This window comes from Geotrypetes seraphini, chromosome 4, assembly GCF_902459505.1.
Source record: "Geotrypetes seraphini chromosome 4, aGeoSer1.1, whole genome shotgun sequence".
Taxonomy (NCBI): Eukaryota; Metazoa; Chordata; class Amphibia; order Gymnophiona; family Dermophiidae; genus Geotrypetes; species Geotrypetes seraphini.
Genome location: NC_047087.1, coordinates 132,141,615 through 132,154,409, shown reverse-complemented (window position 1 = coordinate 132,154,409; position 12,795 = coordinate 132,141,615). Strand labels below are relative to the sequence as shown.

The 12,795-nt window shown below is 45.3% G+C and overlaps 1 protein-coding gene across 1 annotated transcript in view; it reads left to right on the top strand.

Annotated features, from left to right (window-relative positions):
- The first annotated feature begins 2,854 nt into the window (after positions 1 to 2,854).
- C2CD2 (C2 calcium dependent domain containing 2) overlaps positions 2,855 to 12,795 on the top strand; it is a 103,640-nt gene continuing 93,699 nt past the window's right edge. Inside the window, exon 1 of the mRNA XM_033941444.1 lies at positions 2,855 to 3,736. Within this exon, the coding sequence (XP_033797335.1) occupies positions 3,476 to 3,736 (261 nt within the window). The 5' untranslated portion in view covers positions 2,855 to 3,475. The remainder of the gene's footprint in view (positions 3,737 to 12,795) is intronic.

Sequence of the window (12,795 nt, the reverse complement as noted above, 5' to 3'; positions counted from 1 at the left end):
TAGCTTCCTTTCAAATGAAAGAGACTCACCTCATGTGCATTTATGCCACGTAGGTATTTAAATATCTCTATCATATCTCCTTTTTCCCGCCTTTCCTCCAAGGTATACATATTGAAATCTTTACTTATGTCCCCATATGCTTTATGATGAAGACCACTGATCATTTTAGTAGCCTTCCTCTGGACCGACTCCATCCTTTTAATATCTTTTTGAAGGTGCAGCCTCCAGAATTGTACACAATATTCTAAATGAGGTCGCACCAGAGTCTTATACAGGGGCATCGATACCTCCTTTTTCTTACTAGCCATACTTCTCCCTGTGCACCCTAGCATTCTTCTAATTTTCTCCATTGCCTTTTCAACCTGTATAGCAATCTTAAGATCACATCACATGCTATCACACCCCACTCCTCTTTCGTCCACAAAAGTTCTTCATCCTCTAAACTGTACTGCTCCCTCGGGTTTTTACAGCCCAAATACATGACCTTGAATTTCTTAGCATTGTCTTATCTGCCAAATTTCAGACCATTCTTTAAGCTTTAGCCTTCCTCATGTTATTCACACCATCAGGGGTGTCTACTGTATTGCAGATTTTGATATTATCCACAAATAGGCAAATCACCCTTGACAACCCTTCAACAATATCGCTTATAAAAATATTAAAAAGAACAGGCCCAAAAACCAAACCTTGAGGCACACCACTTATAACATCCCTTTCCTAAGAGTGATTGCCATTGATCACTATTTATTTATTTATTCCATTTTCTATACCGTTCTCCCAGGGGAGCTCAGAATGGTTTACATGCATTTATTCAGGTACTCAAGCAGTTTTCTGACTCAACCAGTTCCTGACCCAGTCCATCACTTTGGGGCCCATACTGAGGGCACTCGGTTTATTAATTAGACGCCTGTGTGGAAAATTGTCAAAGTCTTTGCTAAAATCTAAATACACTATATCTAGTGTACTCCCTCTATTCAATTCTCTGATCACCCAGTCAAAGAAATTGATCAAAGTTGTTTGACAAAACCTGCCTCTGGTGAATCCATGCCCCTTGTATGTATAGTCGCTTATGCTCTGTAGCCTGCCCTTTGGCTCCATACCCCCTAGAACTCCCAGTCTTTTTTTGTATTTTGTCTGGCATTTGGTATTTTCTGTCAATGAACTCTGCAATTTTCTGATGTTATCAGCAAATCTACTTCCTGGGTTTTGCTGCTGCTGTGGCAATACAGTATATGACAGAAAATCAACATTCCAGATTTTTTTTGTAAAACATAGTATGGTTGTCATTTTAATTCACTTTAAAAATTAATAAATGTAGAAAAAGAATATAAGATGATATATATTATTTTTTTTATATATATAATTTATATTCTGCATATCCTACAATTCTATGTGGATTACAAATTATTCAGGTACTCAAGCATTTTTCCCTAACTGTCCCGGCAGGCTCCCACTCTATCTAATGTACATGGGGCAATGGGGATTAAGTGACTTGCCCAAGGTCACAAGGAGCAGTGCAGGATTTGAACCCATAGCCTCAGGGTGCCAAGGCTGTAGCTCTAACCACTGCACCACACACTCCAAGATAATGCCTTTCTATTGGGCAAACAAGCATTTGACTAGTTTTCAGCCAAGGAGTTTCCCTGTCTGTCCTAATGTACCTGGGGCATTAGGCGACTTGTCCAGTGTCACAAGGAGCAGTGTGGGTTTGAGCCCACAACCTCAGGGTGCTGACACTGTAGCTTTAACCACTCCGCCACACTCTCCCTGTGTAAATCAATCATTCCACTATGGAGTCCTGCAAAGTGTTTATTGCGGTGGGTGGGCTGGAGACTGAGTATTTTGTACGGGTGGGGGTTGGGGGTTGGGGTAGAATGAGCAACGGAAAAGGCTTGCAGCAGCTGCAATAAAAAGAAAGAAGATGCAAGCTATTCTTAAAGTTACACATTCTCTCTCCCCTAGTCATATATTCTACAAGTCACTGGATTTTACCACACAACTTTTAGAAGAAGGCAAAGCCCTTTTTGACTTATTTCCATAACTTTAAAACTTATCATTAATAACTAGAAAGATAATCCCTATGATTTATCTTTGCACATGTGGTAGAACTAGATATTATTGTACAAAAAATACGAATGCAAACTTTCTTATAACACTCCAAAGTACTCTTTAAAACTCAGAAAATGGAAGTCTCTAGTCTAGAGTGTTTTCTTTCAGAATTCAGGAACATTTTTCTTTATTCATTTTTTTTTTGTACGGTACCTTTTCCATATAAGCATTTCTTGTTCTTTTTATGAATTTTTTGCACTGTAATAATTTAAAATTTCAAAAAATATTTGAAAAGGGAACAAAAAAAAAAAAAAAAAGAAGATGATTCCTCTTAAGGTAGTCTAGGATCCGGGGGATCCTGAGAATCCGACGTTTGGACCCGGATTTCATTCAATTATATTAAGCGGGCAATCCGGGCGATTATGTCTTTACCTTGTTCCGCAAAAGAGCTAAAAATACAAAGTAAAAGGCACACATAGAATTAATATATAAAACAAATAATATTAAAAAAAAAATAGTGAACTACTTATGTTCAACACCAAATTTGGAATATTTGAGTTATTTATTTGCACCTTTCCTTTTCTTTGACATGTTACCGCTGCTGCCGGGGTGGGTGGGGGGTTGGAGGGTGGGGATTGGATTTATGGTATGTTCTGAAAATGCTTTGCTATGAGCTTTGTTATTCTTGTGTTATTTAATAATAAAAATGATTCAACATAAAAAAAAATAGTGAAAGTGAAAGCTAAACTGGAGTGCAGCTATTCAGACCAATAAATAAGTGATTAGTAGCAGTAGTAACTCCGGGAGAGCTGAGATGTGGGGATGGCCGATGAGCAGGAAGTGGGGCTCCTCCCCGGCCGGCAGGGTTTGCTGGGAGCTCAGCACGGCCAGAACGCTTCCATTCTCCCCTCAGCGATGGAAGGGCTCGAGAGACAGAAGCCGAGCCTCGAGTAGAAGGGGGCACGAGACCTCGCCGGCACAGCAGCGGGGAATTTCCTTCTCGGCCACGTCCCAGAAAGAGAGAGGCGGAAGCTGGCAGGGGGTTGCTGCCTGCTCCCGATCACCCGGACCCACTTCCTGGATTGCACTTTTTGCACTGACATCGGCGCTGCTGTGACAGCAAGAGCCCCTTCCGGCACCTAAGGAGTCTCTGACTGTACTTTCCTTTTCTCCTTCTTCGCAAAAGGGCGACGAGCTGTATCCCCATTTGCTGGACATGTGCACGTTTCACCCAGTAACCACCAGCTGGCAAAAGTGAACAATATTCAAGCCTAGGTGTCGTTGAAACCTTGGAGCTTTTTCCCCTTCGGGGGCTGTGCGGCACAAACCCATCCAGATGTATCTCGATTTGAATTAAGAAGAAAACGAGAAGGGGGGGGGGGGCAGACCTAAGTGACTATCTGCAGACAGACCATTATGCCAAGTCATGGCGTGGCTGCATTACTGGCTGAGTGAGATCGGATGGTTCATCCTGGTTTCGCTTTTTATCGCTGCCCTGGTCACCCTTGTGGTTTACCTGCTTCAGTATGTCCTGGGCACCCTCCAAAGGCACCTCGGGGCCCCTCCTTTGTCGGACCTGCAGGATACGGACTCCCTGCTTGCTTGGGTGCTCTCGTTAAAGAGCTGGAGGAGTCAGTGGATACGAGCCTGGATATCTGCCTTAAACATCGAGGCCAGCAAGAATGGGGTAAGTACTTGTCCTTCCAGAGAAGGAAACGGCTGGACAGACTGGGTAGATCCTTGTGTGCCCTCATCTGCATTGACTGTTTCATTCAGGGCCGTTTGAGGTCTGTAGACTTCTCTGTTTTGCAAGGTGACTAAAATCAACAGACACTGCTGGAGCCAAGTATTGTGGTGCCTGGGGAGAAACGGTGTAACAGTCTCCATCCCATCTCAAACACCAGAAGTCTGTACCAAAAAAAGAGAAAGAAATGCAGCGCTGGAGCTACTCGCTACTTACCTCACCCTAAGGCCCATAGATCTTAGAATAAATGTGTACAAATACAGGTCAGAAGAATATTCTTGAAAGCTAGAAGAGTTGGTGGCCTTGAGAAGTGATTGGCATTAACTGATCCCAAGCCTGTTAATGATTAGGTCAGGGGTGTCCAATGTCGGTCCTCGAGGGCCGCAGTCCAATCGGATTTTCAGGATTTCCCCAATGAATATACATGAGGTCTATTTGCATGCACTGCTTTCATTGTATGCTAATAGATCTCATGCATATTCATTGGGGAAATCCTGAAAACCCGACTGGATTGCGGCCCTCGAGGACCGACATTGGACACCCCTGGATTAGGTATACAAGCTCTTTTCCTTCCCCATAGAGCAGGGGTAGGCAATTCCGGTCCGCGAGAGCCGAAGCCAGGTCAGGTTTTCAGGATATCCATCATGAATATGTATGAGATGGATTTGCATGCACTGCCTCCTAGAGATGCAAATCTATCTCATGCATATTTATTGTGGATATCCTGAAAACCTGACCTGGCTCCGGCTCTCGAGGACTGGAATTGCCTACCACTGCCATAGAGCTTACAATTTAAGTTGTATTTAAGGCAGTGGGCAAAGTAGGATTTGAACTCTGGCTTCCTTGGATTTTAGCCTGTTGCACTAACCAGTAAGCTAAGTTTCAAGTTCAATAAAATTTGTTAACCCGCCTTATCTGTAATCAAGGCGGCTTTACATAGTAAAAAGATAAAAATACAAAATGCAGGGAACAAACTAATGTTTCAGATGTACAGTCAGTGCACTCAGAAATGCAAGGTTCACTGTAAGGAATATACCTCACTTTTGATCAGACTAAATGCCCAGATCCTGGCTGGGTCTGTGGATGGGCAAGGCTAAATTTATAGATATGTGATCAGTGCTGCTGCTGTTTCAGGGCAGTGGCTTTGAGAAGGCACTTGTGCAAGGAGTGATGCCAGAATCATCTTTTTCTGCAGGGGACAGATGTTCAGAACTATACCCCTCCCCCCCCTTTAGTTGTGAGGGTGAAGGCAGCCTTGCATGCTGCAGTGATTCTTACGACCTGCCAAAAAGTCAAATAATATGTTAATTAATATGGGGATGGGGAGGTGTATTTGGTGGTGTCTCTGAATAGAATTTGGGGTGGGAATAGGGAGGGTAAGCCAAAGTGATGTATCCACATTGTATGCCTAAATAAGCTATAAAAGAATCTTTAAGCTATGCCTGGAATGCGCTCCCAAGAGAGGTGGTGGAGAGGAAAACGGTGACGGAGTTCAAAGAAGCGTGGGATGAACACAGAGGATCTAGAATCAGAAAATGATAGTAAATGTCTGTGTCTGTATATGGCCGTTTGGGGAAAGATGGGCTGAAGAGGGCTTTAATGGCTGGGAGGGTGTAGATGGGTTGGAGTAGGTTTTAACGGAGATTTCGGCAATTGGAACCCAAGCACAGTACCGGGTAGAGCTTTGGATTCTTGCCCAGAAATAGCTAAGAAGAAAAAATTTAAATTGAATCAGGTTGGGCAGACTGGATGGACTATTCGGGTCTTTATCTGCCGTCATCTACTATGTTACTATGAAAATAAAAAGTCCCTTCTGTGCATAAAGAATCCTGTAGCTAATGTCAGCCATCCAGTAAAATATCATTATAACTGATAGCATCTTTCAACCAATTATTTTATAGGGGACTAAGTCTGAATGCTTACAGTATTATAGAGAATCTCAATATAAAACCTGCAATTCCTGTTCTACAATACCCACAGAACAATCCCCTAGCTGTGATGCTAAGACTTTTCCCTTAGAACTCACTATAAAAAAGAAATTCAAATTATGTTGTCAGTTCAGGAACAATAAAACTTTTTGCCATCAGACATTTTTGATATATATATGTATGTTGACATTCCAATGTGTAGTTTGGGGTAGAGTGGAGATGGAGCTACGATATAGCTATATCAGTGGTCTCAAACTCAAACCCTTTGCAGGGCCACTTTTTGGATTTGTAGGTACTTGGAGGGCCTCAGAGAAAATAGTTAAAGTCTTATTAAAGAAATGACAATTTTGCATGAGGTAAAACTCTTTATAGTTTATAAATCTTTCCTTTTGCCTAAGTCTTAATAATAATGTTGTAATTTATAGCTAAAGAGACATACGATCAAGAAACTTTTATTTTACTTTTGTGATTATGATAAACATACTGAGGGTCTCAAAATAGTACCTGGTGGGCCGCAAGTTTGAGACCACTGATCTATATAGAGCTAAATTCTATATATGGCACTCAAAAAAATTGGAACCAGAAATGCTATTCTACAAGCCACGCTTAAACCCCCTCCTTTACAAAGTGTTTTTGGCGCCAGCCACTGCAGTCACAGCTCGGATGCTCATAGGAATTGTATGAGCATTGGAGCTGTCACCATGGCAACTGGTGCTAAAAACGCTAACGCACGGCTTTGTAAAGGAGGGGAGAAGTTAAGTGCAGTTTATAGAATAGCGCCTACGCCTAGGAACCACAACTAAATTTGAGCATAAAAATTTGCACAAACAAAAATGTGGTGCAAATACCTGCGCCAAAATGTAGGTGCGGATGCCCTTATTCTATAGAGTTGTCGGAGTTTTAGACCTGAGAGTATTTTTGTGGAAAGTTTGCTGTAGTATATAGGTTCTCTGATTTCGTGTTATTTGCAAAGACAACATTGCAAATATTACATCAGATCCATACACCAGTAGCAGCTACTGTTGGGAAAACAGAACAAGCAGAACTGCTATTAGGTTTTATCTCACATTCCCCTCTTCAGTCCTCAGTCTCCTGTCTCTTTTTTCCTTTCTATTACTATATCACCTTTTCTCTACCCTCTGGATGACATCCTCTGTACTTACCCCCATTCCCAAATCATCATCTAGAGCAGCGGTGTCAAACTCAATCACATTAAGGGGCTGAAATCCAAAACACAGGCTAAGTCACGGGCCAGACCATGCCCAATCTCCGCCCCAGACCCCCACCCCCTTAATAATACTAATTATAACACCATTTTTTCCATTCATGTTTCATATACACACACACACAATATCATCTTATTAACACATAATAACACACTGTATGCTTCTCAACATTCATTCCTACCAGAACACAGATAACCCCTATGGAAATATGGGACCAAAAACTAAAAGTACTAATATATTAAAAAAAAACTACACCCTAAGTTTCAAGATTCTGCATGCAGTACAACCCCCCCCCCCACCCCCGAGAAAAAGAAACAAATGTATTTCTTCCTGAGCAGTGCAAAAGATAGACAGCAGATTAAAATGCTCAAAATTGACACATTTCAAACATTAACTTGAAAATAAAACCATTCCCCCTACCTTTGTTGCCTCCCTCCGGCGGGTGTCTAACCTTCTGGGCAGCTCCAACCTGGCTGTTTTATGTGGTCCTCGGTCTGATGCCCCCCAGTGTTATCTTGTGGCCGGCTCTCTCCTCCTCACAGCCATAGTGTGCAAGGAGCCACGTGCAGCAGCTCCTCGTGCGTCCTGCACCTGAACCGGAAGCCTTCTCTCTGACGTTGCAATGTCAGAGGGAATGCTTCTGGATGAGGTGTGGGACGCGCAAGGAGCCACTGCATGTGGCTCGGTGCACACTACGGCTGTGAGGAGGAGGGAGCCAGCCACAAGGTAACACTGGGGGCATCGGACTGCGGGCCACATAAAATGACCAGGCGGGCCAGATTTGGCCTGCAGGCCTTGAGTTTGACACCTGTGGTCTAGAGAAAGACTTGGAGACAAATTTGTCCCCGTCCCTTTGGGATCTCAATATCTTCATCCCATCCCCACCAGTTCTGTCCCTGCCCTATTCCTGCAAGCTCTGCCTTAACCGCACAAGCCTCAGACACTTATGATTTTATAGTGTTTGAGGCTTGTGCAGATGAGGTCAGAGCTTGCAGGAATGGAATGGCGAAAGAGAGATCGTACAGGGACGGAGACAAATGTGTCTCCATGTCATCCTCTAGACTAGGTGATGATTTGGGAGGGGGTAAGTACAGAGAAAGCGTGCTACTGCATGTTATTCTTCAGTGGTGCAATCTTGCAGTAAGTGTCCCATGTTTCTAACCTTATACATAGTAACATAGTAGATGACAGCAAATAAAGACCCGAATGGTCCATCCAGTCTGCCCAACCTGATTCAATTTAAATTTTTAAAATTTTTTTTCTTAGCTGTTTCTGGGCAAGAATCCAAAGCTCTACCCGATACTGTGCTCGGGTTCCAACTGCCGAAATCTCTGTTAAAACTCCAGCCCTTCTACACCCTCCCAGCCACTGAAGCCCTCCCCAGCCCATCCCCCACCAAACGGCCATACACAGACACAGACCGTGCAAGTCGGCCCAGTACTGGCCTAGTTCAATATTTAATCTTATTTTCTGATTCTAGATCCTCTGTGTTCATCCCACGCTTCTTTGAACTCAGTCACCGTTTTCCTCTCCACCACCTCTCTCGGGAGCGCATTCCAGGCATCCACCACCCTCTCCGTAAAGTAGAATTTCCTAACATTGCCTTTGAATCTACCACCCCTCAACCTCAAATTATGTCCTCATGATTTCCACATGACTAATGGCCAAGTGCTGCACTGTGCGTGAACAAGCTATCCAACAGGCAATGTATGAGTACATACATTGCATTTCGCTAGCTCTGTTCTGGTTATCGGGTAATTTAGCAATTGCCTTTAATTTCTGATTTGCCTTTAATTTCTGATTTGCTGAATTAGTGCACAGTAAAATGGCACATACCGTAGGATACCTGAGCGTGTCCCACGCTACACCATTTTAAGCTGCGTTAGTGTCCCTTAATACCTTGTGTAAAGCCTTGGCCTAAACAAGTGCTTTTAAAAATTCTCTGTGTGCCTTTGGGCTGGTGTAAAATCCAAAGGAGAAATGTTTTCACATAAACGTGCATTCCCTTTGTAAAATGAGGAATATTCCTGTAGATTTTTGGCCTGTCCATGGTTCAACCAACCCCCCTCCAGCTCCCTTGAAGTTGCTGCCTGTTGTGGATCTCTACATGTAAATAGCGGCTTTGCGAAACTGCCCTTTACACATACCTAGGGTTACCATATGGCTCCAGAAAAAGAAGGACTTATTGAGACATCCGGGTTTTACTTCCATTTGTTTCAATAGAAGTAAAGCCCAGATGTCTCTATCTGTCCTCCTTACTTCCATTGCTTTCAATAGAAGTAAAATCCGTCCTTCTTTTTCTAGAGCCATTTGGTAACCCTACACATACATGCAAACTACACATGTGAATGCTGCTGTTCTCTTGTGACGATCCTTCTAAAGCAGGGGTAGGGAACTCCAGTCCTCGAGAGCCGTATTCCAGTCGGGTTTTCAGGATTTCCCCAATGAATATGCATGAGATCTATTTGCATGCACAGCTCTCAATGCATATTCATTGGGGAAATCCTGAAAACCCGACTGGAATACGGCTCTCGAGGACCAGAGTTCCCTACCCCTGTTCTAAAATAACCCCCAGTGTATCATAGAATATGAATGGCTAAACCAGGGACTGTCTCTTCTAAGGATCTATATAGCACTACAGACAGTGATGCAGAAATAACCAATAGTAACAAATGATATGGTCACTGACCATAAGTGCATTAATAGCACACTGTAAATGAAGTGTTCATTGACAGACTAAATAAATACTTGTGGTTACTGTTTATCCACTTGGATGTATGGAAATAAGGGTCAACAAACTAACCATGATAGGAGAGAGATGAAAGAAAAAGAGGAATGTCCTTGGTATATGCATTCGAATAACTCTCGGAAATTTGTCACAGATACATTGGACTAAGTTGATGTATCACCTACAATGTATTTGATGACCCATGTTTCTATATTGATGGGCTATAAGTAGTAAGGCTGACTCAAAGGTGTTTGATCATTCACCACCCCTGTCCTACCTGACCTTAGGGATAGCAGCTTAAGACCTATAGTCCAACATGTCCTCTTTCCCTCCCTACCCCCTCCAAGTAGCCACTGTTCTGCCCCCATATTATGTGGGCATGTGCTCAGTTTTTTTTTTTTACATAGGAACTAGTTAAATGTTTGAATTAGATGTGTAGGTTATGGGTGCTGTGTGGACTCGGATTCCCAGTGGGCTTTGCTTTCCTGAGGACTGGGCTTTGCTTTCCATAGCGCACGGGCCCGCCTCCTTCTCTAGTCTGAGGAGAGCAGTGGCCATTTTGCTGAGCACATGCCTGGATGAGAGCCTGAGAGTGGTAGTGTTCTCCCACCAGGTTTTTTTCACCCCTTCAATCCTAATGATGTAACACAGCTTAGGGTATTTTCTAAGTCTGGAGAACGGTGTCATCTCCACAAGGTGGACACTTCAAGTGTAATCCTGATATGTTGGTAGAGTAAGAAGAAATGTTACAGGCTTGAACTGCATTGAACCACCATCTGATTGTAAGGTGTTGTGCTTCATTTATTAAAGAACGGTTGCACTTAATGCAGTTTTTAAACCCGGTGCGAGGCCGGGACATAAGAAAAGGAAGAGCCACGGCCCTGCGAGGCTAGGCGGCCAGACAAAGACCGGCAACCCGGTCAAAAAGACACGAAGTGAAAAACTGAAAATAAGAAAATAAAGATGCAAGCACAGCGACTCACCCGAAAATAAGAAACCAAGCAAGCCGCGGTGCAAAGAGGCACAGTGAATTCACGCGAAGCAAAGGAGCAGGGCTTCTGGCTCCGCGGAAACTTTAGAACTGAGGAGACGCATGCCCTAGACCGGGTGGGAGGGGCACTTGCACATGCGCGGTCCAATTGCAAGTTTGAAGGTCTTCAAGCAAGTCTGCTTGCAAACACGTCCACTAGGGGACTCCGTCGGTGACGTCATCCACATGTAGAGAATATGTTGCCTGCTTGTCCTGGGATAAAGAGTTTTACCTCATACAAAATTGTCATCTATAATAATAAAATGTTAGTCGCGCATGCGCACTCTAAAGTCGTGTTCCCTGATCCATCGCGGACATGGGAGTGCGCATGCGCGCTTAGTACGTCGCCACAGCCTCCCTGCTCTCCACCTCGCGCCGCTGCAGTAACGACCCCACACTCGCGACTCGCCTTCGTTCCGGAGCCGCCAAAGAAGAGCTCTCCCCAATCGGAAAAGCTGCCCGGACTCTATGTCATCGAGGCTCCTGGCCGGAGCGGGATCGGACATCCTTCCACAGGGCAGCAACTGACGGCAGGGGCACTCCTCACTTTTCGCCCCTCTCCAACAACCGGCTTTCTACCCCGCCCCACCCTTCTTAAACCACACTTTCTACGTGACCTCTGCTCCCCCCCCCACGCTCTACCTCCCCCCTACCCTTCCCAGGCGCTCTCTACCTCCCACTCCGCATTGACGGCTCGCGCCAGGCTCCCACACAAACCGACGCCGGCTTTCCTGTTCTAAGCCTTCTCTCCCCCCCCACTCCGCCCTTATGACTTCTGCGTTCCCCGCTGCACCCCCCCCCCCAAGGAGGACCAAGCGCGGGGGTGGGGGGTGGGGAGCGGTACCACCGGCTTCCGGGCAGGATATTTAAGAGGAAAAGTCCCAAACTGACGACTGTGGGCTAGGGAGAGGAAGAAGGAGGTAGAGAGAGATGCCGGATCTGCACACTGAAACCCCTGTTGACCCTCCCACCGCTACACGGCTGACAAACCCGGCAGGAGCAGCAGCGTCCCAGGCACACTAAACGCTGCTTCGGGTCTTCTACTGGCCTAATTTCCTCTGCCGCGTCCCCGATGACGTCATCAGGGATGCGGCAGAGGACATTAGGGCAGTAGAAGACCCGAAGCAGCGTTTAGTGTGCCTGGGACGCTGCTGCTCCTGCCAGGTTTGTCAGCCGTGTAGCGGTGGGAGGGTCAACGGGGGTTTCTGTTGTGCCGGGTAGGGTCGGCAGGGGGGGGGAGTCGCGGCGTGTTAGAATGGGTTCAATGGAAGGCAGACAGGCAGGATGGCATCGGGGGGGGGGGGGGTTTCCATGGAAACATGCTGCTCAGGGGGATGGGAGACAGGCAGGCAGGTAGACTGGCATGGGGGGGATTTCGGTGGAAGGGGGATGGGAGGCAGGCAGGCTGGCATTGGAGGGGGGTGGGGGGGTTCAATGGAAGGCAGGCATGCAGGATGGCATGGGGGGGTTTCCATGGAAATATGCTGCTCAGGGGGATGGGAGGCAGGCAGGCTGGGAGGCAATGGAGGGGGGGGTTTCAATGAAAGGCAGGCTGGCATCAGAGGGGGGAAGGAAGGAGGCACTGGGGGCACTATGGACATAGGAAGGGGCACTAAGGACATAGGAAGGAGGTACAGGGAGATTCACAGACAGAAAAAATGACAGACAGGCAGCATGCAAGGAGAGAAAGACAAAGAAAAAAAATACCCAGACAGACAGACATCCTATTGCAGGACAGGGTAGGTAAAAGGAAGGGAGAATGGACAGGGGGAGCAGGCAAGGGGTGGTGGTGGACAGCCAAGGAAAAAGAAAGACAGAAAGCGCAAAGGAGAGACAGAGAGAGAGAAAGAATTAAAGACAGACACACACACATATATTCTAGCACCTGTTAATGTAACGGGCTATAAGACTAGTTTCTTTAATAAGACATTAACTATTTTTTCTGAGGCCCTCCAAGTACCTACAAATTCAAAATGTGGCCCTGCAAAGGGTTTGAGTTTGAGACTACTGCTTTAATGTGTAGTCATAAGCTATAAGAGCACAAAACCCAAAAGGGCAAAAACTATTGCTTTCCAAAGTTTAGACTTCCC